General features: G+C 49.2%; 12 protein-coding genes across 12 annotated transcripts; 7 read left to right on the top strand and 5 right to left on the bottom strand.

The window, feature by feature from the left end:
• Window positions 1-1,006: 1,006 nt before the first annotated feature.
• BKA55DRAFT_598841 (major facilitator superfamily domain-containing protein) lies at window positions 1,007-2,723 on the top strand (the record flags this gene model as incomplete). Its single annotated transcript, XM_046196293.1, has 5 exons — window positions 1,007-1,132; window position 1,204; window positions 1,384-1,622; window positions 2,093-2,554; window positions 2,622-2,723. The coding sequence occupies 5 exons, from the start codon at window positions 1,007-1,009 to the stop codon at window positions 2,721-2,723; spliced, it is 930 nt and encodes a 309-aa protein (XP_046043280.1).
• BKA55DRAFT_583185 (uncharacterized protein) lies at window positions 2,724-3,127 on the top strand. The gene has a single exon (XM_046194180.1). It carries the CDS (start codon window positions 2,752-2,754, stop codon window positions 2,962-2,964), a length of 213 nt encoding a protein of 70 aa, XP_046043279.1. The 5' UTR covers window positions 2,724-2,751; the 3' UTR covers window positions 2,965-3,127.
• A 2,047-nt stretch (window positions 3,128-5,174) lies between these two features.
• Window positions 5,175-6,370, bottom strand: BKA55DRAFT_583180 (uncharacterized protein). Its single transcript, XM_046194179.1, has one exon. The coding sequence runs from the start codon at window positions 6,058-6,060 to the stop codon at window positions 5,308-5,310; it is 753 nt and encodes a 250-aa protein (XP_046043278.1). The 5' UTR covers window positions 6,061-6,370; the 3' UTR covers window positions 5,175-5,307.
• A 4-nt stretch (window positions 6,371-6,374) lies between these two features.
• Window positions 6,375-7,634, top strand: BKA55DRAFT_583179 (S-adenosyl-L-methionine-dependent methyltransferase). The gene is made up of 5 exons (XM_046194178.1): window positions 6,375-6,622; window positions 6,679-6,783; window positions 6,838-7,180; window positions 7,237-7,362; window positions 7,417-7,634. The coding sequence occupies exons 1-5, from the start codon at window positions 6,431-6,433 to the stop codon at window positions 7,446-7,448; spliced, it is 798 nt and encodes a 265-aa protein (XP_046043277.1). The 5' UTR covers window positions 6,375-6,430; the 3' UTR covers window positions 7,449-7,634.
• A 1,246-nt stretch (window positions 7,635-8,880) lies between these two features.
• On the bottom strand, window positions 8,881-11,462 carry BKA55DRAFT_545331 (uncharacterized protein; the record flags this gene model as incomplete). Its single annotated transcript, XM_046190808.1, has 2 exons — window positions 8,881-11,134; window positions 11,197-11,462. 2 exons carry the CDS (start codon window positions 11,460-11,462, stop codon window positions 8,881-8,883), a joined length of 2,520 nt encoding a protein of 839 aa, XP_046043276.1.
• A 1,351-nt stretch (window positions 11,463-12,813) lies between these two features.
• On the bottom strand, window positions 12,814-13,439 carry BKA55DRAFT_525672 (uncharacterized protein; the record flags this gene model as incomplete). The annotated part of the gene is made up of 2 exons (XM_046188773.1): window positions 12,814-13,067; window positions 13,121-13,439. 2 exons carry the CDS (start codon window positions 13,437-13,439, stop codon window positions 12,814-12,816), a joined length of 573 nt encoding a protein of 190 aa, XP_046043275.1.
• Window positions 13,440-15,975: 2,536 nt separating this feature from the next.
• On the bottom strand, window positions 15,976-17,200 carry BKA55DRAFT_545328 (Sodium/calcium exchanger protein-domain-containing protein; the record flags this gene model as incomplete). The annotated part of the gene is made up of 2 exons (XM_046190807.1): window positions 15,976-16,980; window positions 17,030-17,200. 2 exons carry the CDS (start codon window positions 17,198-17,200, stop codon window positions 15,976-15,978), a joined length of 1,176 nt encoding a protein of 391 aa, XP_046043274.1.
• Window positions 17,201-18,049: 849 nt separating this feature from the next.
• Window positions 18,050-20,544, top strand: BKA55DRAFT_525827 (OPT oligopeptide transporter protein-domain-containing protein; the record flags this gene model as incomplete). The annotated part of the gene is made up of 3 exons (XM_046188785.1): window positions 18,050-18,305; window positions 18,370-20,000; window positions 20,059-20,544. The coding sequence occupies 3 exons, from the start codon at window positions 18,050-18,052 to the stop codon at window positions 20,542-20,544; spliced, it is 2,373 nt and encodes a 790-aa protein (XP_046043273.1).
• A 569-nt stretch (window positions 20,545-21,113) lies between these two features.
• Window positions 21,114-22,143, top strand: BKA55DRAFT_680506 (uncharacterized protein; the record flags this gene model as incomplete). Its single annotated transcript, XM_046198217.1, has 2 exons — window positions 21,114-21,497; window positions 21,550-22,143. Exons 1-2 carry the CDS (start codon window positions 21,240-21,242, stop codon window positions 22,141-22,143), a joined length of 852 nt encoding a protein of 283 aa, XP_046043272.1. The 5' UTR covers window positions 21,114-21,239.
• Window positions 22,144-23,807: 1,664 nt separating this feature from the next.
• On the top strand, window positions 23,808-24,746 carry BKA55DRAFT_204652 (prion-inhibition and propagation, helo domain-containing protein). The gene is made up of 3 exons (XM_046185127.1): window positions 23,808-24,513; window positions 24,562-24,613; window positions 24,662-24,746. Exons 1-2 carry the CDS (start codon window positions 23,952-23,954, stop codon window positions 24,603-24,605), a joined length of 606 nt encoding a protein of 201 aa, XP_046043271.1. The 5' UTR covers window positions 23,808-23,951; the 3' UTR covers window positions 24,606-24,613; window positions 24,662-24,746.
• Window positions 24,747-24,838: 92 nt separating this feature from the next.
• On the top strand, window positions 24,839-25,282 carry BKA55DRAFT_696559 (uncharacterized protein; the record flags this gene model as incomplete). Its single annotated transcript, XM_046200277.1, has 1 exon — window positions 24,839-25,282. One exon carries the CDS (start codon window positions 24,839-24,841, stop codon window positions 25,280-25,282), a length of 444 nt encoding a protein of 147 aa, XP_046043270.1.
• Window positions 25,283-25,459: 177 nt separating this feature from the next.
• Window positions 25,460-26,544, bottom strand: BKA55DRAFT_204706 (uncharacterized protein). The gene is made up of 3 exons (XM_046185128.1): window positions 26,371-26,544; window positions 25,894-26,236; window positions 25,460-25,813 (listed from the first exon to the last, which is right to left on the bottom strand). Exons 2-3 carry the CDS (start codon window positions 26,204-26,206, stop codon window positions 25,638-25,640), a joined length of 489 nt encoding a protein of 162 aa, XP_046043269.1. The 5' UTR covers window positions 26,207-26,236; window positions 26,371-26,544; the 3' UTR covers window positions 25,460-25,637.
• Between the last annotated feature and the right edge of the window lie 1,389 nt (window positions 26,545-27,933).

Here is a 27,933-nt window from a genome sequence, read left to right as displayed (position 1 = left end):
ATACCTTCCGAGCCTATATATCCGTATCCATCGCGTGGAATACAGCAGACTGGGCAGTGGTACTTCAATAAGTGGTCCATCAGCTAATGCAAATCTTGATTGCTATTGGGGCCCAAAGGTAACAACTGCAATAGCAATAGCCATTTCGTAGTTCAGTGAATATTTTACAATACTACGGTTTCAGAAAACATCAGAGCATGGACCCCAATATATGCCGATGAACCCGGTCGCTCTACCTTCTACCACAGATATTTAATATTTGACAACTCTCTGCCGTGCCACACCATGATCCAAGTTTGTATCGATTGTGTTCATTTCTATGATGACGCATCAAAAAATTGCCATCTCCGGCCTAGCTTCGCCAAGCGTTGAAACCGTACAAAATATCCAGGGTCTAATCTTACGTACCCTAATGCAGTAAGCCTTGGCTCACAATTATAAGGCAATGATGCCAACGTCGGGGAATCCCTGCTATCCCTAGGGTAACTGACTCGCTATAAGCTGCATTTTAATTGGACTGTATTCACCCCCAGACTCACCACCTCCTGAGGTTTTTCGCCTGAAACAGAAGTCTGTTAGGTCATTTACGTTCTCTTGGTGCAGCTGAAGAAATCAGATTGTCCGACGACATGTGGGGTTCGTCCCTCCATGTACGCAGTATGCGCGGGGTATACTAGCACAGATTTGGTATTTTTTTCGGTTTGTCACCATTGCTTAGCGTACCTGAGTCGGCTTCCATTGCAGTAGTCTTTCTGTGTTGGTAGCGTCCTCCGCTTTTCCCTCGAAAAAGGCATCAAGCAAATGAAGCTTCGGTAAGTTCATCTATCCCCTATCGCAGGGAGGAATCTGTTGCCAAGGTTCTCGGCGAATGGCAGGGTCTGCCTCACTTTGGCGTCATAGTCTTCCTGTCCCAAGAAGCATAAAAGACCGGCGTGTCCTCGCCAACGAAGATAAGTGGCGACAAACAGATAGATCTAATAGATGTTGCTTCTTGAATTTACTAGATATGAGTCGCTCGGAGACTACATTCCACGAATCCAGCCAACCTGAAGATGATCTATTGCCTACTCCTGATGGAGTCATTGTAGGCTCGTGCTTTATATTAAATGGCTTGACTTGGGGTGTAACAGCAGTAAGTGTCCTGAATTCCTTGACTTTGCAAAGTCTAATTAATGTCTTAGTCCTTTGGCGTCTATCTAACAGAGTACGTCTCTTCGAAAAAGATCGCAAATGCTAAGCCAATGGAATACGGACTCGTCGGCGGGCTGAACTTCAGTTGTGCCATGCTTCTTGCTCCTTTAGCTACCTACCTTGCTGGCAGATACCCCTTAAAAGCTGTTGTGCTGCTTGGGTGCTTCTTACAAAGCATTGGTTACGTAACAGCTCCCTTTGCCTCCAGAACATGGCAACTTTACCTCACTCAAGGGGCTCTAGTTGGCAGCGGTATCGGTTTCATCATCGTCCCTAGCACGGCAGTTTTGTCTCAATGGTTCTCCAAACGGCGCAGCATGGCCAACGGCATCAGCTCTGCTGGCTCTGGAGTCGGAGGAGCCGCCTTTACTTGGGGAACAGCTGCAATGATCCAGCGGCAAGGGTTGAATTGGCAGGCTTCGAAATCGATCGTATAGATCGATTCCGAGCCCTGATCGATCGATTTATATCGATCGTCACCCTCAATTGATCGATATCGATCGAGCGGCCCTCTCAGTCGGTCGATATCGATCGATCAAATAGATCAGACAGAGCCTCACGTGACGAGGCAATGAAGCTGCGGAATCCTAAAAAGGAAGGTGGTGGGGCGCCTTCCTCCTTAGAAAGCACTCAACAGCAGCGTCTCTCCACCAATCGCGCCTGCCAGGGATGCTTTGTGGGACATGCGACGTGTTGCGATCCACACAGAAGCAGAATCCAGGGCAGCCTACCCTGCACCTCACCGATTTATATATGGTCTGCCCGATCGACGATCAAATCGATCGATCAGGACTTGTAATCGATCGGTATCGATCGACTGACAGCTCTGATCGATCGGTCGAAATCGAAATCGAATCGATTAATCGAATCGATCAAATCGATTGGTCGATCGATTTCGAAGCTTGTGAATTGGGCACTCCGCGCGACAGGCATTATCACCTTTGTAGGTATCGTGATAGCAACACTCCTACTTCGAGACAGAAACTCCCAAATCCAGCCAAACCAGCGTGCCTTTGACATCGCCCTCCTTCGGTCCAAGGCGGTTGTTTTGCTTTTGTTATGGGCTTTCATCAGCATGTTCGGGTACATTGTCTTGCTGTTTTCGCTGTCTGAGTTTGCTCTTGCCATAGGGCTATCCCACAAACAGGCCACCGATGTTGTCGGTTTCTTGAACGTAGGGACCGCTGTTGGACGTCCCCTTATTGGCCTTGTGAGCGATCGTTACTCCCGGGTTACTACCGCTTTCGTGCTCACGCTTCTTTGTGGTCTTACTTGTTTTGCCATATGGTTACCGGCCAAGTCGTTTGGACTGACGTTATTCTTTTCCACTGTTTGTGGAGCAATCTTGGGAGTATTCTGGATGGTGAGTATATTTCCATCTAATCTCGCTTGAAACCATTAGAGCGAAGAGCTTCGCTAACGTCTCACAGACCATTGGTCCCTTATCAGCAGAAGTAGCGGGTATTAAAAATCTCCAATCGATGCTCTCCCTCGCTTGGGCTGCAACAATCATCCCTACCGCAAGTGAGTGATGTGCTTTGTGATAACGTCTTAAACGCAATGCAAACCATTGACCTTATATTTTCAGCTGCCGAAGTCATAGCTTTACTGCTCCAGGAGTTACCAGCCCCGAGAACGTATCTGTACCCCCAAACCTTCGCAGGTCTATCGTATATCATTGCTAGCGGATTTTTAGCGGCATTGTGGAGAAGCTTGCGTCATAGAGACTCTGATATTCTAATACGCAGGCCACCTGGTGGTGTTGATTTCTAGAGGGTTGCTTGAAAGCGCTACTCAAACCATGGGTCGCAAGCGAGCGACGGTAGTTACCATGCAGTACCCACCTGCTGGTCATACCCACCTACCGGTCAGCGGAAAAAAAAATTCCCCATACAAAATGCACTTTTTTAACCTCATGGGAAAAACTTAATAAAAATAGTAAAAATAAGTTTATCTCTAGAATTCAGATTAAAATTGAATCTATTTTAATATTTTCTGGGTCTTTTAACCTCACGCCCTGTGCGGGTGCGTACGACACCTAATTCTTCCTTCCCTGAATTTGACCTCTCATCCTCTTCTATCCCTCCCACCTCGATCACATCCTCAACAACATCCGCCCCTTCAATTGCTTCGTTTGGCTCTGAAATAGTGTCACCAGCTGCTAGAGCCTCTGCCAGCGTGATAAATTTCTTATTGGGGTTCGGTATCGCCTTTCTCTTCTTGCCTCTGCTCAACCGGCCAACTTCCTCCTCCAGGCCGGCTATTCTGGTGCTCAAAGAGGCGATCTTGGACTCTTGGGCTTCAAACCCTTTTGATATCACAGAATACCGCCTTCTGGTAGAGGGGCTCTTGTTCTTCCCCAGGTCTCTGATGTGACGGCTGGTCTTTGGCGTATTATCAGAGTCGACTTGCCCGTCTCTGTGGCCGTCTGATCCAGGCGTCGTTTCCTTCTTGTCTGGTTGAATTTCGGCATGTATGAGCGCTTTACGTCGTGAAATCGGCCAGTTTCCAGTCACTCTCCAGCCTGAAAGGATGTTTTTCTTCGTCATACCTACTGCTCTGGCTTTGGCATAAGCCTTGATGAAGTTGACCTTATCCACCGGCGCAGAATCGATCAGGCTGGTAAGTTTCTGCAGTTCTTTTCGATAGGCAGCCTTGGAGGCATTGAAGACACCATTGTCCAGTGGCTGCAGACCATGAGAGCAATGTGCAGGCAGGTAACAGCAATACACGTTGTTCAAAAAACACGTGGCCATCCACTCATCCTGGAATTTCAGTCAGCGGTATTTCTGATCGAGAACAGGTAGACACCCACAGATACATGGCTCCCATGGCCATCTAATATGATGAGCCTTGCATCAGACTCATCTGCTGGCTGGGTTTGGGGCAGATAAACCTCTTTGAGCCACTCGACCGCAATATGGTTGTCTGTCCAGCCGTTATCGGACGTGATATAATACCAGTCGGCGATCTTGTTAAACTCATCAATGAACCACTGCTTCTGAAGTTCTTTGCCCTTGAAGATAATTCCCGGCTTTAGAAGACGGCCATCTGCAGTGACGGCTTCGATAAAACTAGTCCAAGTGCGGGACTGCGAGCCTTTGAGGAAGGCCTTCCTCCTGGGATCGCTATTGCCAATTACCAAGGAATCCAAACCTATATTTGCAATTTATTGGTAAGTCTTGTATCAGAAGTGGTCAGTACTCACCAAATCCAGCCATGATACCGCCCTCGTCAACATTAACCGTGTTCTCAGGCTTGATCCAGCCATATTCGCTCTCCCGGATATCAAAGTACCAATTGACGGCCATTGGGGTAAAAGAATTGAACCTTGAAGCTTCCTGGCGTTTTCCTACCTTCGTATCAATCTCTGGATGGCGCTTAATAAATCTGGCTAGCCAGTGTACACCGATAGGCCTTTCCCGGCCCTGCTGTCTCAACAGGGCAGCTACCGTGGCGCGAACTTGACTGTGGGAAGGAGCATAGCCCAAGGCCTCTTGTCGAAGTATCCATGTAACTAATCTAGCCTCTTGGGATTTGTATAACATCTGGGCAGGTTGGGTGACCTCGGACTTTGACGGTAGGCCTCTTAATCGGTCAGACAGAGTGGTTTGGGGCATTCCATGCTTCTGGGCAGCCTGGTGCTGCGAGAGGTGATTATCTGTAACATCCAGTATAGCTTCAATGACATCATTCTCTGTATAAGACTGTTGAGGCATTTTCAAGGCGATTAAAGGAAGCTGCTATAGAGAAAAGTTTGATGAAATTTTGGGGAGGCTGGGTGATGAAGGAGACATTTTGAGAAATTTTACATTAGTGCCATGCGACCAAACTGCTTGTGTAAAATACAAATGAACATTCCAATATGAAACAGCATGAAACTCTCAGTAAGACACAATCTGTTCCATGTAAATAACTTCAATTTTGGCCAAGCACTGTGCAAGTGAAGTTTGACATTTTGTATGGGGAATTTTTTTTTTCGCTGACCGGTAGGTGGGTATGACCGGCAGGTGGGTATGACCGGCAGGTGGGTACTGCATGGTAGTTATGAGTCACGAGATATTCGCTGTACAAACAGTAATAGAGCCGCCTTGTTTATTTGTTCGAAATGTCACCTCATAAGGGGCTCATGTAATCGATTAATGCATACAGAACCTTGGTATCAACTCTGCACCCCTCGCCCTGCTTTGTCGCCCGCCGAAATCCTGGCCACAGCCATTGTTCCACGTCAAGCATTTCTATGCCGGCCATGTTTTGCTGAGCAATAATCTCATATGCCACCCGGCATAGGGTGGTGGACTCGCCAGGCGCGACGAGGGGGAGTCGACCGTCGTGGTCATACTGCGCAATGAGAGAGAAAACGACGGAGTTGGCGGCAGTTTGATCTGCAGGAATTGAAGATGATGCGGTTGGATCTTCGGTTAAGGCTCTGGTGACAGGTGACGGTGCCGGGCTTCGGTCATAATGCTGCTGTCCCGAGGGCTGATTGGCGGGTCTGGAAAGACGGTGACAGTATCCTTGTATGTCCAGCCCGCCGCCCAAGAGTCTGGGTTCTTCGGCTGGCAACGGTTGTTCAATGATCGCTTGATCCGATCGGCTGAATGGTTCCGGCGCAGAGTCATTGAAACGGCTGCTCATGGCATATGCGGCGGAATCTCGGGCGGCAACCAGAGCCTCCAGCTCCTCGATTCGAGCCAGTGCTATGCGCAACTCTTGTCGAGACTGCGTCAACTCCGTCTCTAGGGATTCAATGCGGGCTTTGACACGCGCGCGGTGACGACGCTGGTTATCGCGAACTCGAGTGGCGTTGTGATCCTGAGCTTTTAAGGACCACTTTGATATGAATGGCGCTTGACGTGCGGGTGCCATTCTGAGGGGCCAAGGCTTGAGGGAATAAGAGAGGTCGCTAGAGACGGGGACAAGCGGAGAAGTAAGACCAAACCGGGATTATTGCCTTTCCTGGCTGGGATGATATGACATATCGACTTATTTCCTGTTCTGGTTCTGGCCCAATGACGGATTGATATCTTGATTGGTTTCTAAGCGCTGACATACCAAAAACTTTCCAATTTTAGCTTAGCATTGGTGCACATTGCCTCCACTGCTAGGTGGCAACTGCTGGCAGCCGTAATAAGTTGAAGTTATATAAAGAAGCAAGCCTATTAAATTAAGCTCGCCAGATATGTTACTACTCTAAATCAAGAGCTCCGACTTTCAGAACACAGCAAAATCACTCATCATGAACTCCGAAGACATATATGCACAAGTCAGCGAGCGCTACGGCAGCGCAGCCAAGGGCTCAGATGCCAGGTATAGCAACACCATCGCCAAAGCCTTCGGCTATTCAGAGGAGGAACTCGCCTCAGTTCCCAAGGATGCCAATTTGGGTCTGAGCTGTGGGACACCTCTTGCTATTGCTACACTTCGGGAGGTCAGTTGTCTATCTTCCCGTGTAGCAACAAGTAAAGCTGAGGACAATCACAATAGGGAGAGACAGTCATTGACCTGGGAAGTGGCGCCGGGCTCGATGTATTCCTCTCGGCCAACAAGGTCGGCCCAACTGGCAAAGCTATCGGGGTAGACATGAACAAGGCGAGTCGTGGAAATACTCAATATTAAACAATGACTAACGCAGCATGAGAACAGGACATGCTCGCAAAAGAACTAGCGCTCAAGGCTGACCGTGCCATAAATAACGTCGAGTTCATCGAGTCTCGCATCACCAACATAGTTCTGGAGGACGGCATTGCCGACTGCATCATCTCCAACTGTGTCGTCAACCTGGTCCCGCATAATGAGAAGCAGCAAGCGTTCAACGAAATGTTTCGCCTCCTCAAACCTGGAGGCCGGGTGGCCATCTCCGATATTCTTGCCAAGAAGCCACTCCCCGAAAAAATCAGAAATAGCATGGCTTTTTATGTCGGGTGTGTGGCTGGGGCAAGCCAGGTAGTCGAATATGAACAGTATCTGGGTAATGCAGGCTTCGAAGGTAACAGAGTTTTGCGCTCTGGAAGGCGCTCACTGCTAATTAAAGCTGGTCTGCAGATGTACTCATTACGGATACGGGCAGCGACCTGAATGTATATCTCGATGCTATGGCGGGTGGCTGTTGCTCAGCGATGGGGAGCATAGCGTCGGACCTGAAGGGAGAGGATTTGAACCAATGGGGTGGTAAGTGAAACGCTCTCAAATTGCCTTGAGATATAGCTGATAATGAAGGCAAAGGCTCCTTCAAGATCTATGCTGTGAAGAAGTAGAAGTAATTCTGAGGAAAGATGCAAGTAGAGCCGGGGGGAGGAGGTATAAGTTGTCGTTTACGTCTAGGTTGTCTATCAAGCTTCTACCGCGGTTCGCGAACACAGTAAATCGCCTTTCCCTAAATATCCTAGCTATCTTTACTATGCTTAGGAAGGTAGCATCGTCCTCAATAAAGACCAGAGTACTCTTACCGGGAGGTTACACGATAATATAAATACCTCTTAGTATTACTAGAGAGCGCCTACGTCGTAAAACCATCATAGTTTGCCTATCGAGATTCTCTAGCAGCCTTAAAAGTCTCACATAGTAACCACCTTAATGCCTAAGCAGTGCTCTATCTAGGCGCTAACTACGTAACGTTTTAGTTAATCTCCTGCGCATACGTTACACTACGGTTAAATTATTAAGTATATACTCAAAGCTAACCTATTACGGTACGAGCTAGTTATGAAACCTTGGCGCGACCAATGCTTCGGACGTAGTTTATGTTCTTCTCAAGAATGGTAAGCATAAACTTATACGGTTGCGATAAGGAAATAATTGCCTCCGGTGGATCTTACTACTAGAGATACTAACCATGGAAGCGCTCGATAATATATATGTTAAGGCTAGAAGGAGGACACTTTCCAGGTCAGATAATCACTTAATAGTCAAACAGTTAATACAAGTGCTTGATCGCTATCAAAGCAACTTCCATAGTGCAATGCAGAGGTTCTGCAATACGGGGGAATACATTAATCATATATATCCCTCTCTCGATGTTGAGAGATCCATGGCTCCGGTGCGTACTCGTGAGAGTCCTATGTAGAGCGCTTACCCGTTGACGAAGTCAAGTACATTGATGGGTTACTCGCCGAGAAGATAGGTCTTTTAAAGGTAACGACAGGTCAGAGGAAGAAGACCGTCACTCCATGCATCTTTTACGCTTGATAGTTCGTCGACAATCTTTTGCCAGTTTCCGTTGGGGCAGGTAGCCTGTGATGTGAAATCTGAATCTGTCGGCTTGCTTAATGTCCCCCCTGGGACTGTGAAGCAACCGTGTTTATCGGGGGTAAGGTTTTTGTTATTTGAGGTATCCTGCCCTCCCCCAGCACTAACAGCACAAAAATGCCTGGAAACTCGGGCATCAACCGCCCCGTCTGACGACCAACTTCATTCATTCCGGTGTCTATTTCTGACCAGAAGCTATGTTTACCCAACGATTATATATATGCACCCTGTTCATGAACACACAAAATACTTGTTGATTACTATGGCAGCTAGTTTGGTATACGCCACGGCAGATGTAGACCCTTGAATAGAAACAGAGATCAATCAAAGCCCTTACTCTTGTGGGATCTCCATTTGCAAAAGCGCCCGAGCTTCCCGTGCAGCTTTCCTTCTCCCTCCGATTCGTAAACTTGCCTGACCGCCAAAGACTGGACTGACTGACTATACAAGCGACGGTAACTGTTGTAACGCCTCGCGTATGGAGGCGAGGTATGCCACGCTCTGCATCGTATCCGGATGGTTTTCTCCAAGCACATGGCGGCGAAGGTCCAAGGCGGTTTGATGAAGCTGAAGAGCTTCATCATATCGGCCCTGAGCATGGTACGTCGTCCCGAGGTCCGCCAGGCTCCTGATCGTATCCGGATGCTTCTCCCCAAGCACCTGTCGTCGCAGTTCCAGTACTTTGGCCGAGATCTCTTCATCCTCGTCATGTCGGCCCTGCGCATGGTACGTCGCCGCGAGCTCCGCCATGCTCCTGATCGTATCTGGATGCTTCCCCCCAAGCAACTCTCGTCGGAGATCCAGTACCTCATCCTTAAATCTCTCGGCCTCATCATATCGGCCCTGCTGATGGTACGTCGCCGCGAGGTCCGCCAGGCTCCTGATCGTATCCGGATGCTTCTCCCCAAGCACCTGTCGTCGGAGATCCAGTACTTTGACCGAGATCTCTTCATCCTCGTCATGTCGGCCCTGCGCATGGTACGTCGCCGCGAGCTCCGCCATGCTCCTGATCGTATCTGGATGCTTCCCCCCAAGCAACTCTCGTCGGAGATCCAGTACCTCATCCTTAAATCTCTCGGCCTCATCATATCGGCCCTGCTGATGGTACGTCGTCGCGAGGTCCGCCAGGCTCCTAATCGTATCCGGATGCTTCTTCCCAAGCAACTCTCGTCGGAGATCCAGTACTTCTTGATCAATGCCTTCGGCCTCGACATATCGACCCTGTTCATGGTAAGTCGTTGCGAGAGCTGCCATGCTCCTGATCGTATCGGGGTGTTTCTCCCCAAGAACCTCTCGTCGGAGTTTTAGTACTTTGACCGCGATCTCTTCGTCCTCGTCATGTCGGCCCTGCGCATGGTACGTCGCCGCGAGGTCCGCCATGCTCCTGATCGTATCTGGATGCTTCTCCCCAAGCACCTTCCGTCGGAGAACCCATGCACGACTATCCACTGGTTCCCTCTCTCTCCACCGCCCTCGATCGTACAGAAAATACGATACTCTCTGAAGCAGAGTCGCTGCCTTAACCTCCATCCTGCTCACCTCCGCCCACTCCCCCACTCGTATAGCATGTTTCATGTACTGCTCGCATCGTGCCCATGAACTCGGTTCTGATGGTGGGAAAAGGACATCTACAATCTGCAGAGTTGTGCCAGCATAGTATGCTTCACTGTTTTCCGACTCGTTCTTGATATTCAGCGCCTCGCCCAGGATTGTCTCCATTGTGCCACGTACTCTCAGCCCATATCGCAAGGCCTCTTGCACGAGCTTGTGCATCTCATACCTTCGCTCGCCTTGCTCTGTCTGACGCAGGCTAAGGAAAGAAAACTCTTTCAGTCGCGTGATGGCTTCTAGAACCTCAATCTCCGTGGCCTGTTTCATTGAGTCCTCCTTGTCATTGTCGCATCGATCAGCAACTGCCGCTATCAGCTCGTACGGTATATCCTGACTGTCAACATATGCAACCACATGCAACATTCGGTACGACATCTCGCTTTCTGCTCGGATCCGCTTCGTCGAGATCCACGACGTCTCGAGCACACTGTTCGACACCTCCGGCCGTCGATGTCGGTCAGCGTCGCTAACCTTTAGCATATCCCATCGGATCTTGCCTTGCCTAACGAAACCTAAGTATTGCTCGGCCGTCATTGACATACGCCGCATATAGGCGCCAGCTTGTGAGATTGCCAACGGCAGGCATTGCAGCTCTTCCAACAAAGCGTCTACTCCTGCTTCCCTCTCCACCGTCGACGAATCACCCCTTGTCCTCGCGAGAAGCGTCGTCGCCTCATCCATCGTCATAGAACGCACTGCAATACCGCGAGGCGATCCAACAAGCGTGCCGACAATATGCGCGTCTCGACTCGTCCATAGTACCGTCCCCTGCGATCCGTGAGGGACATATTTGTATAGAGTATCGTTCATCGCTTCATCATTTGCTTGTTGGCCCACTCCGAACAGCCTCAGGTCGTCAGCGTTGTCGACGACCATCACCCATTTCGATCGAGCTTCAATTGCGCTGCATACCGCATCTAGCAGGTCCGACCCGTCAAGCCGCTCGTCAACCCCGAGCTTCTTCCCGATCGTCTTATAATCGGATGTGAAAGTCGCTTCATTGTCGGCGTGCACCCAGAAGACGCAGCATTTGTCGTCGGCATCGCATCGTCGATACGCGTAATCTAGCGCGATCTGTGTCTTGCTTAGTTCGTTCCTCCGTTAGCCCTCTCGCGACATCGTAGCGTTCCAAAACTGGGGACCTACCCCGATCCCCCTAAGCCCCACAGGGCAGCGCTGCGCGATCCTGCCGATTGCGGTAAAAGCTCGTCTAGTCTGTCGATGAGACCTGGTCGATGGACCAAATCCTCGTTGCGGGGATAGGGGATGACGCGGCCGACTTCGGCAGGGGCCGGCGGGTGGGACAGGCTGTAGTAAACATTTCCTTGGACGTTTTCCTGGTGGATGACAGTGTTGTCGCGGAACTGGCTGTTGATGACCTCTCGCTGCTCATATGCTGAATGCGGTAACATCCTGATGTCGACTCAAGTAAGATCGATCAACGAACTTTCTTCAGCATAGGTCGAATCTTGAGTGCGAATGCAAAGAACCAATTTGCTCACTTCAGCCGCTCACGTGATTCTACGTCAATGCGTCATCTTCGATTTTGTTAGCCTTGGGTTCATAGCGCAAGGATATAAGATCTAAAAGGTCCTTCGAGTACAAGAGGACAGACACAATAAAAGTTTTCCACCTGAACATCTAACACCAGTCGGCGAATCGAAGGAAGAGCAGAAGCCGCGGCGCAGGTCGTTATGGGAGGTCCCCTCACTCTCGCCATCAACACCCTCCTAGTGCCTGCGCTAAAAACACTAGGACCTCATTAGCTTTTTTTGTACTGGGCTTCAAAATCTCCTTAGTTTCGTCATGGGTCACGAGCAGGATCGTATCCAATCAAAATGCCCTCACGAAACTAAGGAGATTGTTTGGTTAACGGTTTTGAAACGCCCATTCTATCTTCATCCCTCCCAACTCTGCAAAACTATTGTAGTCCAGCAGCTTGAAGGCTCTACTTGGGGGCGTCAAGACCGACCATTTCCCTGACGTTCGTATCAGTGGTAAGGGGTTGGATTGGCTAACAAAAGAAGGCTGATTCGCAAAAATGCAGCTAGGTCAGATGTATATGCACTTATCTAGCAAAAGTTACCCCGCATGCCTAACATACATAGATGGAAAGAAATGCAAATAGACCCTTTAACTTTCAAGAAGCTGATATTTCCTGCTAATAACAAGGAGCATCCCTGCGCAACAAGAGGTAAAAACGATAATGAACTGCGATGTATCAGTGAGTGGGCGAATGACGAGTGCTCCGGATCGAAGCCTTACCTCGTCCTATTCTGCACTCTTGAGACGCTGATAAAGGCATCCATTTGATACACCCTGCTCTGAATGCCTCACGCATAGTAGAAGCGCAATTATTGGATCCTAGCTATTTCATGAAGAACCGTGATTAAATTTAGTAGTAATTTCATTTATGCCTATGCGTCTTTGAGGGAAAAGGGCACTGGAGTTAGGTCATCTAAGCATATAATCACGACGAAGGCAATAAAACCTTCACTGCGGTCAACAGCTCGGTCCGCCTGTAGGTTAAGGCTCTACTTTATTGTGACATCTAAGACCCAAGGGGCTAATGGAGATAGGCTCATGTAGATAACGTAACGCTAGTGGTTCAGCCAGGTAATGGTCCAGGTAGTTATTGAGATCGGCAAGGACCTTGCTATGATACCGTTACCGTTGCAGGTAAGAAACATTAGACTACCTAGCTAACAACCTTAATTCCATTCATCACTAGGACACCACTTCCAACAACCCGCCGGACCTTCTTTAGAATTGAAACAGCAACACCAACCCGGCCCATGCAACGGCTACAATAGAAACCGCCATCTTCCCGACGCCGTTATTAGCCGAGTCAGTAGAGGATGCCGCACCAGCCGTGGAAGTAGAATCAGAAGGCCTAGTCACAGTCGTGGCTGGCTTCGTTGCCTGAACCTGAATGCCTGAGACTATGGCCGTAGCTGAGCGCACATATGAGGTAGACGTGAAGGAGCATTGCGACATAATCTTATCGACATCTATTACTCCGAGTGTTAGCCATCTATATCAAGCAATCCACAAACGTGCTAGTTAATACCTTCTGTTTCCTGGTTATTCTGTACCATGCAGCTTGCGCAGAGCGCCATCACGGCAGCAACGTCGAAGCTCTTATTCGTGCAAATACAGTTCGCCTCGATACCCTCTTCAGCCTCGCTTCTTTCACGGAGCCGCAGTTTGGTTCTTTTCTCGTTATCTTTATCCGCTTCTTTGGGGTCGATATCGCATGTATTGGTGAGATCGACAATGGGCTGGCAGATTGTCTTGCATGCGGATGGTACATCGTCTGCACGGAGCTCCTCTGCTAGGGTAACAGGGATGACCGCAGCCAGGCCAGCTAGAAAAACAGTGGGATGCATTGCAAGAAGAATGTGTTGGAGAAGTTATGGTGTGATTGGGACTGTTGATTAATCTGAGTTGGATCTGATATGAAGAGTACAAACACCAGGGAAACTACGTGCTTTTATACTCAACGCAACATCTAAACAAGTTAACAACCCTGAGGACATGATACTGTTCGAGAACCCATTGGCTAATAGTAACGAGCCTAAGTCACAGGGTTGATAAGCGTCTCCAGCCAACCTTGTCGGTGATGTTTGAGCTGTTTCATGGCTTGAGATAGATGGAAGGCCTAAAAATACCTCTACCCGTCTGTAACCCCACAAAATAGATATGAAAAGCTACCAAGTTTGTCCACGCGAGAATGAATACTAAGAAAACTCAATTTGTCGTTCAGGCACGGCAGCCGCCGCATCACCCCGTTCCGTAGTACCCTAGCGTTGGATATCTCGTTGCAACGAGTAGTTGAAACTCCGAGCGCCTAAGCTTTATTTTCCTTTCTTTTTAACCTTATTAGCATAAGCGTTCGCTACGTTGATCAATTCTAACAGGGATCGCCTGAGCTTACCAAATGCCGAAACGACGGTGCTTAGATTCCCCACGGTCTAATCCCAGCGAACGTGGGCCTGGAGACTCGGAGAGCCCTGAAAAATCCTCGGTATATCTTTAGGTATGAAACAGCTCATCTTAACTGAAGCAGTAATCGTGCCAAGAAAGCCGAATGGCCAATCACCTAAGCCAAATGACATGCCACTGAAACCGAAACAGTCCTTTATTTGTATTCTTATCCTTATCCTTATTTTTTTAAGCCCCGTAAAGTATAACCCTACAACAACGCTAATGAGCTAATAAGTACATTAGGGGTTGTAACACTTCTGCGCCATACTAAACTGCTGCGTATTATGGCATTGGTTGCAGCCTTTTCTTCTTTTCCTGAGTCTGTGACGCCCAGTTTCTACACCATTGTTTCATAAGACTAGTCGCGGACAACGGGCCGAATAACGCTAACCCCGACCAACGCAGTGTACTACGGATAGTTATATATATATATATATATATATATATATATTAGATATGGCCTATGGATGTGGCGTGGCCACTAATAATTGAATAACACTCTAACTCAGCCGAGTTTGCAGGACGCGTGGACCTTCAACAGTCATGCTACAGTACAATCCCTCGTGCACGTTAGGCTATATATGTACGACATAGACCTCCAACACGAACTATGTTTTAAGTCGAGCTTTTCGTCTATTCCAAGGTGGCCCCGAATAAAATACCACTAACATCGAATTCCAACTTCTCTTACACCTCATCGAGAGCAAGGAATTTACGACAGCTTATCAGATACGTGCCGAACGTAAACCTCCGAGGGGAAGATGTACCTTTGCGTTCGACCAAATCGATCATGATGAGAGCTGCTGCAGCCTTTGTTGATATTCAGCTACAGCCAAGGGACAATGAAGACGAAGGTCACGATGGAACAACAAGTGCCACAAAGGAACAAACGATGTCCAGAGGCCTTTCACTGGTTGCGACAATAGTCCTGGTAGCTCTGTTCACTATTGGTAAGACGCCACTCCCTGTCATATCAAGCTCACAGTCGATCGCTGACCTCCCTTGAATCACGACGTTACTCTTCGTCTTGATTGTATTCCTCCTTCGCCGACGACGCAAAATATCTGCCAAGGATAATGACGAGGGCCGAAGCATCGGCGTGTTTAACTTTATCCGTCGACAGCGCTCTCTAAGGACCTCAGCAGACTCTGGAAGCAAGATTTGGTGGGGAGGAGAATCAGTCCGCTCCGACGACGAAGCTACTGGGCGTCTGCGCATCGCAAGCTTCGACAGCGAGTTTGTCGATCATGACGGGAGTACTATTCGTGGCGAACGTCTCACTCAGGTTCGGAAGTCGCTTCTACGAGCGGACCACGGGTTTCGACCATAGAGAAGATAGGGGAGCTCAACTTGCCGCGAGCCCTGAATAACTAGTTGGACTAGAGATTTGACCTCTTCTGGGCTATAATTCAAAGTTTTTCGCTTTTCATGATTACTGCGGGCTGGTCGCTATGTGCATGGTCAGATAGGCTTTGGTATCTAAGAAATTTGCAACAGACCTTGGGCAATTTTGTGGGTTGGTCAGAACCGAATTGTTGAACATACTAGTAGTACGCCTACAATTAAGTAACTTATGTGGTAAGCGAGTGTTCCAAAAATCTCGAGCTTCAAGACTAGAATTAAGATAAAAAAAATAATAAGGTATTTGACCAATCAAATTTAATTGCTATCCTCTTCACTAGCAGCTGATATAATGGGCACAGTCTCAAATTGTCAGGCACTAATAAATATGGATTTAGGCTTAGCTGTTCACCCTATTTCAGCCCCACATGCTCAAGCCAGCTAGCGGTGTGTGATGTAAAAAGAATGGGGACACGCAAAATCAATCTGCCTTGCACCCTGCTGTTCTGTTCGGAAGTTGGCTGGGATGCGCCAATGCAATTCGGCTATCCGAGCCCACATCAAGAACACGGCGCATGTTCTGAATTCGGTGTCTGCCTAGTCCGCGACTCGGTGAATAATAGTGAATTCCAGCACAATGAAAACGACATAGCTGGCTAGCATCAACACGCCGATCCAACGACAGAACCGGCCCCCAAACCAGACGGTCAACGTCACAGCGAGGGTGGAGGTCCACAAGACGACCAGCTCTGCAATAGTGACATTGCCCGCATCCAACGTGCCTCTGCTACTAAGCATAATAATGCTGACACAAAGAGCGAGAAGGAAGACATTGCTTCCAACGCAATTCGCAACCAGAATGCCTGGGTGTCCGCGATGGCCACTCATAACTGCGACAAACTTTTCTGGAAGTGTTGTAGCAATTGCAAGGATTATAACACCAAAAAGGACATCGGAAATGCCAAATTGATCTGTAATATTAGTAGCGGCTTGGGAAAGAACATAGCCTGCCAGGCAGATAGAGAGGAAGCCAACGAGGAGATAGAACACGTGGTATCGGAGTCGACGCTGCTTCCTACTCGGTCTCGGCTCTGGTGATCCTGATGATAATGATGAAGTTGGTAGCGAATCAGCGCTCGGCTGAACCTTATCACCGTCAGTTTGTGCATCCGATCTGGTGTTTGTCGCAACAGTGATCTGGTCCTGGTCCCCAGCTCCGGATACACTCATGGCGCTCGATGCGTCAGAGACGTTGTCGTCACTATCATCATCCGAGTCCTCTGGTGGCGTAAGGACTCCCTTGCCAATTGCTACCCCGGCGGCCAGCAGATAGATGGTGAATATGGCGACGAGGAGGGATCCGCAAACTAACCAAATTCTATATTTTGAAAAATAGGCAACTGGTGTTACAAAGGTTGTGAGAATGAGTAGAAAGAGAGAGTAAATCCGTGAACTTCTATCAAATTCAATCGGCTTTCCTCTTTCATAGAATACAAGGCCGAGGGAAAATGCCCCTAGAATGTTGGAGATGGCGGCGCCGATAATATTGCCAATGGCAAGAGACGAGCGACCGCGTGCCAGGGAGGCGACAACCACAGCAAGCTGCGCTCTGTTAGGGGAGGTATCTTCTTCACAGGTTGGTTGTACCTACCTCTTCCCACTCGCCGCCAGCTGTGATGAGCCCAATAACGGTCTCGGACACTCCAGTGCGGCGCGCAATGACAGCAGTGTGATCGATGAATTTATCGGCACCAAATTCAAGGAGGAACAAGGTGGCCAGGAATGCCGCAATGTTATAAGCCACCACGTCGGCTTGTGCCATTATAAAACTGGAATGAAATGACGATTAAAGGGTAGACGATAGATATTCTGACTGAGAGTAAGAAGTATGAAGTAGTGTTAGAGTGGCTCGATGTTGATGACCTGTGTTCAATTTGATGTACTCTTCGAGAGCTCGATACCCACCATATTATTATAGTTGGGTTAATATGCAGTAAGAACTATTTTTGTCTTTGCTGCTAAGTCAAGCTAGTAAACGGTTCTCGAGATGTTTCAAATGTGCCGTAATTGCCGTAGTTGCCGTGGAAGCAGTCGGTGGCTGCCCTATGAAACAGGTTAAGGATGACCAGGAGTGCCGCCGTCCTGTTGATGCATGCAGACCCTGTTTCGCCATGTTATTTGTTCTTAACCATCGTGTAGGGACTCAGAGCTTCTTTACCCCGCAACCTTAAGGCAGATCTGTTTCGCCAAGATCTAATATTAGTATCTCACCCCGACATTGATGCCGTGTGTTAGAATGACGATAGAAGTGGAACTACCTAGGTGTCTGAGAGGTTTCAAACTTGGAGATCCGAAAAGCCCGAAACACTATTCTTGGACAGTCTCGAGTCTCAACGCCTCTTGCAAAGGGAAATCAAAAGAGGCCTGTGAGCATTAAATATGATCATTCATGCCGGACTCATGAGGTGTCTTGGTCAGTATTGTTTTCTTTATTGCGCTGGTAGCAAGCATTTCCTTGTTTCCTTTTGTGGTTTTTTTCTTTTCCTTTTTTCCCCTTTTTTTTCTTTCTTTTTCTTTTCTCTCTCAGTCGCACGTCGGCCATTCTGCAGCGCAGGCGCTGCCAGTTCTTAGGTTCGTCATTTCAAAACGTTCATGAACTTGTCGCGTCAATATGGTTTCTCTCCAGGTCCCATCGGCGGAGCCAACAAAACGAGGCAGTTTCCGAATCACGCCGAGTCGGTTGGGCTTCACCGATGACTCCGAAAAGGCGCCTCTGACGCCCGTCGGGGAGAAGTTCATCGAGCCTCGGAGCCGGTTGTCTTCTCGACCGGACTCCATCGAGAGTGTCGAAGACTTCGTAACTAAGGTACTGCATGCTGACGATGACCTGTCTTTAAATCCATGGACGTTCCGAATGTGGTTTATTGGTGAGTGGAAAATATCATTCCTACGATATGTCTTCGGAAATGCGGGCTAATAAGACCTGTGAAGGGATCGGACTTGGAATATTCGGCGCTATTATGGAAACGATATATTTCTTTCGCCCGGTTACCTTAGACGTGTCCAACGTTTTCTTGGCCCTCGTGGGCTATATTCTTGGCACCGTTTTCGAGTGGGCTATTCCGAGGAAGGGCTTTCTGGGCCGATGGCTTAATCCTCACCCATTTAACATGAAGGAGCATGCCGCCATCGTCGTATTAGCCTCATCAGCCGCACAGGCCGCGCTGGCAGTGGAAGTCATTGCTGTCCAAAGACTGTTCTATGATACGGCTCCCAATGCTCTGGTCTCCATCCTCGTTGTTGTCTCCTCACAATGTGTGGGCTACGGTTTCGCTGGCCTCCTCCGCCGAGCCTTGGTGTATCCAACCAAGATGGTATGGCCAGCCCTCCTACCAATGAACACATTACTCGAAACACTCCACCGCGATAGGAATGAGACTAGGAAACGCCTGCGATTCTTTTGGATAGTTCTCGTTGCTATCTTCTTCTGGGAATTACTTCCAGAATATATCATGCCAATTTTGACCGGAGTCAGCATATTTTGTTTGGGAAGGCGGGACAGTATGGTTTTCACCAACGTTTTCGGCGGGTCAAACGGCAACGAAGGTCTCGGAATCCTTTCCCTAGGATTAGACTGGCAGCTTATTTCTAGTAAACCGTTATGGACTCCTCTCCTGACTCTAGGAAACAGCTTAGCTGGATATTTACTCTGCATTGCCCTCTTCTTATGCGTGTACTATGGCAACACCTGGGATGCGCAGAAGTTTCCATTCCTGTCTCAGCTACTCTTCTCTCGCGATTCTACCTCCTCAAATTATGTCATCTACAACCAGACAAAGATTCTTGACGATAAAAACGTACTCCTGCCATCGGCGCTTGAAGAGGAAGGGATTCCTTTTTTTGCAGGCACCTACGCGATGTTTCTGTTTACCACGAACCTCGCAGTCTCGGCAACAATAAGTCACCTCCTGCTATGGAATTGGGAGGACATCAAGATGGGTTATTCTTTCCTTTCACCGAGTTCTCTTCGAAGACTGTTCTCTCCGCTGTCTTGGAGCTTGAGGAGCAACCGGGACCCCGGATCTGACAAGGAGAAAGATCCTCATTACCGTCTAATGCTCGCATATCCAGAATGCCCTAGCTGGTGGTACACTCTAATACTTCTCCTGTCAGTAATCATGGGTATCATTGCAATCTACACGGCTCAGTCCACGCTGCCATGGTATGGTTTCTTGACCAGCATCGCCGTGACTGGTACTTTCATACTCTTTTTCGGTGCACAGGTCGCGCTCACTGGATTTCAGGGAAATGTCCAGCCGATTGTACAGATGATCGGAGGGTATCTTCATCCCGGCCAGCCGTTAGCGAACATGTATTTCACCCTATTCGGCTACAATTCTGTCATCCAGGGCATTAGCATGGTGCAAGACTTGAAGTTCGGACAGTACGCGAAGCTGCCGCCAAAAGCCACTTTCTCAACGCAGCTCGCTGGAACTTTGATTGGCGGAATAATCAACTACATCATGATGGTTGAGATTACCACCAATCAGAGGGACATTCTATTGTCCATTCAAGGTACCAACGTTTGGTCTGGTCAGAATATCCAGCAATTTAATTCTCAAGTATGTTTGCCCTATCTGCATTACAATAGCCATTAGAAGCTGACGGCTAGACTCGCAGGCCATAGCATGGGGCGCGTTAGCAAAAGAGATGTTCTCGCCAGGCTCTCGCTATGAACTTATACCAATCGGATTGCTACTTGGCTTTTTGCCCCCGCTCCTATTCCACACTCTGGACCGAGCATACCCGACTATCGGCTTCTCAAAGGTCAATACCCCTATCATTCTTGCATATGCAGGGTTTCTCAGTGTTGGTATCTCGTCCTCGATGCTCACTTACTTTATCATCGGCTTTGCAAGTCAGTTCTGGCTACGCCGTTGGAAGCCAAACTGGTTCGTAAAGTACAACTACGTCCTGTCTGCGGCTCTCGATGGCGGCACGCAGATCCTGGTATTCATCCTCACTTATACAGTTCTAGGCGGTGTGGGTCCGGAGGTCAAGTTTCCCAAGTATTGGGGCAATAACTCAGACGGAAACTTTGACTACTGCATGAGGGATCCGGCTGCCGGATCTGTGGCTGCGGGGCCTGTAGATCTGGACGGATAGCCGATGTTGTGGGATGGGGGGGAGTTAGAGGGGGCACAAACCAGCCATCAAGGGTCGTGAGCCGGCATATATATGTACCAAACTGCTAGCAAGTACCAAGTCAAATACAATAAGCTGGTTTGTGGATTGCATGCCCCAAATGTCCGGGAAGTCAAGGAGAAACGGAGGGACGAGTCACCGTCTGCTAGAAGTCACGAGATCATAAGCACGGCTGCGCTATTCCGGGGTGGCGCAACAGATGGGTCAATTGACTGATCGATGGTCTAGAAGTGTTTTCTAAGTCGCAGGTTTCGAACGTCCCCTAAACCGTAGCTTAACTCTAGACTCTGAGGCTTCTTCCTAGATATAGTTCTTGCTGTCTGCTGCTGCCTACGGGTGCCTATGTTCCAACACCGTCTGTTTTTTGAGTACAGCCCTTACTGATGGTCTGGAGCCGAGTCTGCCACGCCATTTCTGAGCCTGCACCTCACCTCAATGTGAGCCGGTCAGACGAAGAATACTTTCACAAGATGCACCTGCAAAATCACGCTGAGGCGATACATGGGCTAACACCCTGACACGCACACGCTCTATGCCACCATCTCCAAGTGTCAGGAAAACAAGAATAGGTGTGATTGACAATTCAAATACCCGCTAGTAGACTTGTGGTGACTTTAGCAATGTACTGATAGGGCTCCTGTCGCCACTCTTCGGTCATGATAGACAAAAATAAATTCCCGAAAGCAAACACTAAAGAATCGTTGAGCAAGTATTTCAAGCAACACCGTCTGCGGGGCGATGAAAAGCTGCCTTGCCGCCTGTGCAACGAGACTTTGGAACATGATGCATCGGTAGATGCATGCCCAGACAATACACGGAACTATGTCAAGAGGAGAATAAACTGGCAACAACATCGGGATTCATCATGGGTACCCGTGAACTATCGCCATTCGTCACGAAGACAAGTCATCCAGGTCAGTCAAAGTCTGTAAGATAATTGTTGCACGCTCTAAGATCACAACATAGATTATCACGATCATCTATACATTCGCAGTCCTAGGGAACGAGATATGGTGGAAATCGGCTGCAGCACTTGTGTGTGTTGAATTTGCTTTGATTTTGATAATAACATTGATTCCACAAGTCCCAACCCCCGTCGAGCTGGCATATATCTTACCCTTCACTTCACAAGCTGCGGCTATGGGTGTAATCTGGGCATCGTCTCGAGGCATATTCCGAAACAGGATACAGAAGCATACGGCTGATCATCTGTTGGGTTTGGGCTTGATCACTCTCCTTGTCTCTGCACTTTTACTTCCACTGTCAACTCTCGGGTACTTTCGGAGCCAGATGACTCTCCAATGGGTACTCTTCATGGTAATCACAACGGTAGCCTACCGACTTCCTGAGAGCTCTAGCAACGAGCCTGCTACAACCAGTGCCTCACAGATTGAGCTCACACCAATGGGCGGCTCATGCAGTATGAATGAACCTCCGCCCGAGAGTTCGCCGGACCTCAACGAACGAACATCAATCCGTTCCCGCGTAACCCTCCCTCCTGATTCTGTACGATCAGTTGAACATTCTGGCAACAAACAAGACATTGACTCGTCAGTGTAGGTGGAATATCTCACGCACTACTCAGAGAAAAGTGAAAGGAGATGGCAGTAAAAGTCTGCAACAGGTATATGTCTTGCGCTGCTGGGGGATTCGTCACTGCCGGACGAAACACGGGACCGTCGAATGGCACCCCGTTCTACATACCACATAAAATACACATGTTTCTTCATATAAGTCAAGTTCTATACAGCTAGCTGATGCCGTTGATCTCTCGTCGGCTTTGTCTAAGTTAAACCCTGGGAATAATGCGGAAGGGTGCGCTGGATTTTGGCCCAAAAACAATGCTCAAGGCAGGTACTGGAAGCAACAAGACAGACCGAACCCTCCGTCCGTGGACGGACGCTCGGGTATCACGCTAACCTCGAATGCTTTGCCGGACTCGAAATCATCTCTCATTCACGGCATATCCCGGCCAACGTCCTCTTACACGCGCTCTACCCTTCACTATTCTCCGGGGTAGCGCCAGGCTTCCCCTACCGTTGATATCTCAAGCCCTGGATATAATCGCTTCTAGGCTTGTTAGCAATACAAGTTCATAGAAGGAGCTACGCGAAATACAGATGCGATACGCGAAAGCTAGCTCAGTTTAGTTCGGTTTAGTGCGATGGTATTATGCTCCGGGGTTGCCCAACGGGTTTGGGAACAGTCACTTGCTGGCACTTTTAAGCTCCATTTTCAAATTTGGTTTTGTATTCTATTCACTGATGGTTTGGTGGTGGATTTAGTTATTGCGTGCCGACGTCTGCTTATATTACTATCCTTAATATCTGAGCTAATTGATCTTGCTGATCCACCCGTTGCCGAGATCGTGGTTAATTGTCGCTAGGGTCAGCGGGGGCGCGCGGCCCGTTCCTTGCCCACTAATCTGAGGATGGGCCTTGATAATCGTGCCTTGCATGCACACTTCAGGTGCTCGCCGATTATCGAATGACCTAACGCGTCCGCGACGCGCTAAAGCCGATTTTCGCGGGCAGTAGGAGGCATTGGCCACGGATATGGATGGGAGCAAGCGAAGCGCCCTTGTGGAATTTAAGCCTTGTATCTGCTCCTCTTTAGTAACAGCTGCTGCCAGTAACGTACGTACTCAACAAATTCTAATTGATTAGAGGCCTTGAGCCTTATCCAATAGGCCGTCTCGTGTTTTGTGGGGATACAAGGGCTTTGATGGACCGATCATTACGAAATGCACAAAGGCGTTTGTGTCCTCGGCAGGAAGCCAAGCGCGACTCCGCCACGCCACAGCCTCGTTAGGCATCCACCGTGGTACCTGTTGACGGATCCCCTCTCTCCTCAGCGCTTTCCTTCAACGAACCATAGTTCCACGAACATTATCGCTGTTGGCCCCCACAACGAGGGGCAAGTCGTCTCTTGTCAGCCGGGCCCCAGGCGTCGGCATACTTACAGTGGCAGCGCAAGGGTCAAGACAAAGATAAGACAGATCTCGATGCCGCTCTTGGCGCTCTCAGACTCCCCATTGCATCGTAGCGGAAAGAAGACGAGGCTCAGTTCGCATATGTAGTGTCAGCGGTTAGGCAGCGTAGTGATCAAGGCATCTAGAGAGTCAGGGCAAACCCATTTGCGTGACTACAAGGCATTTCTGCTTCAGATCAGTTGCGTACGACCAACGACTTCTGAACCTTCTGCCTGGACGCGGCCTGAGGTGGGCGGGCCCTGACCACGGTGGACACAAAAATACGACAAGGCTGTCGCACCCTGCTGGAAGCACTCGGGCAGGGGTGGTTGAGGGTCGGTTATAAGGCAAGGAACCCCTCACCAGCTCAGACCTGTCAGATCAACGACACCTCGCCATGGAGCCCGCCGGCCTCGTCATTGGGGTCGCTGGGCTCGCTGGGCTATTCAACTCCTGCCTGGAAGCCGTTGACAAGGTACAATCCTACCAAACATTCGGAACTGACTCGCACGTTCTAGTTACTCGATTCAAGGCTGCCAAAACCCGCTTCGAACGATGGGGCCCGGGTGTAGGGATCAAGCAAGGCAATCTGCTCCCCAATCATCACCCTGCCCTAGACGACAACGACACGTCCGCGGTGGTGACGGACTTGCTATATATAATCATCAAGGCTATTTGCGATGCGAGCAACGCGCCCCAACGCCGTACTCGGGCCACCGGGCCAGACGTCAATGACTCGTCGGGCTTGCACGAGCCGGGGCTCCCCTTCGCTGCGGCGTCCCGGTCGAGACGAGGGAAGATGTCCTGGGCACTCTGGGGCAAAAGAGGGCGCGTTGAACAGGTCGAATTATTCGAAAAGCTGGTTCAAGAACTGCACAACCTGGTGCCCCCGACTACTGGGGAGAGTACACGACCGACACACAAGCCGGACCCAGGATGCACCGATACGCTCGGACAAGGCATGGACTCTAGAAGATTGAAACGTGGCTGTCGTCTGACGAGACTAGGGGCCTGCCGAGATACGACGGATCCTCGCTCGGATCGAAGGTGAAGTTAGAGGTGAGGTGCATCGTCCAGACTTCCCAAGCTGAGCTAACGTCCACGGAGCCGAGACGCGACGGGAACTCCACTCCTGGCTCGGCCGCTCTCTCCCGCAAAGATGTTGCTGTCCCATGTCGTCAATGATGACAATCCATCGTCGTCCCGACCCATGGATCGGAGGAGAAGCCATCTCGCTGATACCGTCATATCGCACAAGGCCAACGTGCCCTCTTCTCAGTGAAGATGGCGCGTCGCTGGTTTAAGAAAGTTAAACCCAAGATCAGAAAGCTACGGCCGGCCGCTCCCCAGGAATCTGCCTTGGCTCCTTCACCACAAACACCTTCGCCAACACCGTCTCGGCCTGCATCCCAACCAACCACTCGACCGACATCTCAGCCAACGCCTTCTCCACCTACCTCGACGGATTCCGACACCTCGCCGCTGCCGACTCTACAAGAGCGACTTTGGAACCAGGCCTACGACGAGCTCAAAGCCAGCGAGCCCAAACTGGTCGAAGCGTACGAGAGGATCTTATCAGCCGAACTCCACCGAAACGACTCGAGCTCCATTACCTCCGAACCAACAGAAAACAAGATAGGAAGGACTCGGGAGACAAGATGTCGCCAAATGCAGCAGTTGGTCCAGGAAGGACCGGACCGGACGCAGAAGGCAGCGTCCATCAAGTGAGGCATTGAGGAAGGCGCGGTACATGCCGCTCCCGAAGCCGCCGTCGCCTGTCTAACTAAATGAATGACTGAAAGTTGGTCTGTTTTATTTCTTCTTTGGATAGAGTCGTATTCATTAGCTGTGACGGGGTTTTCCTCACTATCTCTTTCATCCAAGTTTGATCCTTGGTCAGGCAGCCCGTGTGTCAGAGCAGACTTAGTGATACGATGTGACGGGGCATTTTGCAAAATAGAAGAAATAACTGACTGGTACCTCCTTGGCTAGGAGGACTCGAAAAACTGAATTGATAGCTATAATAATGACTAACTATTAACGCGAGGTTGAACTGCGATTTAGATCTCCTTGGCCAAGCCGGTTAGGCGGCTTTGGCCCCTGACACAGCAATTGATAGTTGCACGGATTGAAAGGCCTCGAACCTGTCCAATTCCCCCAATATCCACCTGTAACAAATCTTCCTTGCATTCCTCCCTCCCTCACCCTGGTTTTGGGTTACTCCCCGGGGCCGGGAAGGAGTTGGTTTGAAAAGAAAGGCTTGGATATGTTAGTAATATTCAGAATGGGATCTGAGTATAAATTCTTGAATACCTACCACGATTACGACGGACAAGTACACTGAACATTGCATCTCGAGATGGTGTTTTGACAACCCTGAGTTGGGTTGCGACAGGTGGGTGTATTCGGGCAGTTGCAATCAGGACAGTCTTGGTCACAAGCCACGGTGCTGGTTGTGGTTCCCGAGCCTGAAGGACAAGAAATCCCCTGACCCCCGACTGACCCTAGCGAACAACCAGACGCGCCATTAGTGGTCAAAGTGGTGCCCGTGCAAGTGCAGCTACATGTTTTCTGGCAGCTTGACGTTCCCGTGCAAGTAGCAGATGCCCCAGTAATAGCTGCAAGGATGACAAGGAAGTTCTTGAACTGCATTTTTCGATAATATTTGGGGTGTAACAATGACTTCGATTAATATTGCTCAGTTTCAACAACTAAAGAATTGATGATTGCTGTTTACAAACGGAACTCGTTCAAGAATGAGCAGTCAAGGAGGCCATTTTTATAAGCAACTGGGCTCTCTAAAAATATAAACTTACCTTCTTCTAGCATCCCACTCTATGATGCTACCCGGCCTTCCAAGAAAATGGTTTCCGTCATTTTGTCGTCAAATCTAGGCTAGACCCACTCTAGGCCTTCTTATCCAAGCCACCAGAAAGTTGAAGTCGACAATCAAGAACATATCGGCGGAGAGAAGTTTATGCATGGTAGGCCATAATACGTTTCGCGAGCAAGTTTCTAAGTTGGAGCATGGTTATGCTTCTTAACTAACGTCCCTCACTGCCTGTGCATGTAACTGGGCCACGTACTCAACATGTCAGAGGCTTGCCATCTATAGAGTTTTCAGGCGTTTCGCCTCGGTCATTATCACAGCTTCAAATTGTGGCAACAGAATCTCCAGCTCATTCTCCACCAAAGCTAGGCTAATTTAATATCTATGCGGCACACGTCATAAAAAAATAGTGCATACAACGCAACTTTAGGAGTCATCATCGCGAAAGAGATGGCTTTTTATTGCAGAGGGTTAGTTCCGTTGACATGTGAAGGCAAATGACAGAAGATTCGTAATGTCGGTCGTATTAGGTTAGGCTTGCACAAACTTAGAGACTTAAAAGATAAACACACTCTTTTCCGATCAACTTAATTCACCGCCGACCTTGGAATTTTCTGCATGTTTTGTCAAGAGGTCCCAGAGTGCATAACGCGGCCCACTTCCTGGTGGGGGCTAAATTAACTCGTATCGGCAGATCCAATCAAAACCAGAGAAGTGCTGCTCGAGACAACGGCAAGAGCCGCTTGGGCGGTTAAGCACTACTCATGCCGATTTCCGCCTCCTAGCGGCCAGCTATTGGGAGCCATACGTTTCCACAGTCGTAAGTTCCGTTTTGCACACAGTCATTATACGTATTGATAACTAATGTATAGCCATGTAGGGATACTGGCTCCATAGCGTCATCGTCAGAGCTACAAACATTGCAAATATTATCCTGTTTCCATAGCATGGAAATCATCACTTCTCTCTCCATCTACCCCACATCCGGAAGTACTGGTAATCACGCAGGGCTTAGGCGCTAGTGTCCCCATTGGCCAAGGAGAATATTGTGGCAACCGCCGCTACCTAGCAGGGGGGCGTCGGTAAGGGGTTCCGGCAGAACCCTACCGGTAGAATATTTACTCGTAGAAGAAAGTTTGCGCTTCGAATGGGATGCACATTACCTATGGCTGGCGATAGAGTTTGGGACCTGCGGCAACCATCGTCCGGGGGTAGAACCATTCACGGAAGGCAAGCTGGAACACATGAGAGATACGACGAACTGAGTTGTGCCGGCGTCTGAGCGCCCAAATTCTCTACAGTGATGAGAATATGTGGTTGGCGTTCTGCATAGATATATGCTATGCTTCGTTGTAACGTTAATTGTGAGCCGAAATGTATACGTAGGGACTATGAGCTTGGGAGAGACGAAGGAAGCGTAGGGGATCGACAGGCAATTCATCTGACCATAAGAGGGATGAACGGGGAAGAAAACTTTTGAGGTTATTGAGACTAAGCGAAATCGAGCACCCGTGAACTGAAGGGAGGCATTATTAGTGGCCACGGCAAT

The sequence above is a fragment of the Fusarium redolens genome (genome assembly GCF_020744475.1).
Source record: "Fusarium redolens strain MPI-CAGE-AT-0023 chromosome Unknown BKA55scaffold_22, whole genome shotgun sequence".
In the NCBI taxonomy this organism is placed as follows: Eukaryota; Fungi; Ascomycota; class Sordariomycetes; order Hypocreales; family Nectriaceae; genus Fusarium; species Fusarium redolens.
This window is presented reverse-complemented; position numbering and strand designations above follow the sequence as displayed.

Excerpts from the sequence above, each read along its gene's own strand:
- BKA55DRAFT_583185 (XM_046194180.1), top strand. The coding sequence starts at position 2,752 with ATGCAAACCATTGACCTTATATTTTCAGCTGCCGAAGTCATAGCTTTA.
- BKA55DRAFT_583179 (XM_046194178.1), top strand. The coding sequence starts at position 6,431 with ATGAACTCCGAAGACATATATGCACAAGTCAGCGAGCGCTACGGCAGC. Across the intron at positions 7,181-7,236 it reads GGGTAATGCAGGCTTCGAAG|ATGTACTCATTACGGATACG; the intron begins GTAACAGAGTTT and ends GCTGGTCTGCAG. Across the intron at positions 7,363-7,416 it reads GGATTTGAACCAATGGGGTG|GCTCCTTCAAGATCTATGCT; the intron begins GTAAGTGAAACG and ends ATGAAGGCAAAG.
- BKA55DRAFT_583180 (XM_046194179.1), bottom strand. The coding sequence starts at position 6,060 with ATGGCACCCGCACGTCAAGCGCCATTCATATCAAAGTGGTCCTTAAAA.
- BKA55DRAFT_204652 (XM_046185127.1), top strand. The coding sequence starts at position 23,952 with ATGGAGCCCGCCGGCCTCGTCATTGGGGTCGCTGGGCTCGCTGGGCTA. Across the intron at positions 24,514-24,561 it reads CACCGATACGCTCGGACAAG|GGGCCTGCCGAGATACGACG; the intron begins GCATGGACTCTA and ends TGACGAGACTAG.
- BKA55DRAFT_204706 (XM_046185128.1), bottom strand. The coding sequence starts at position 26,206 with ATGCAGTTCAAGAACTTCCTTGTCATCCTTGCAGCTATTACTGGGGCA. Across the intron at positions 25,814-25,893 it reads CTCGAGATGCAATGTTCAGT|CCTTTCTTTTCAAACCAACT; the intron begins GTACTTGTCCGT and ends AACATATCCAAG.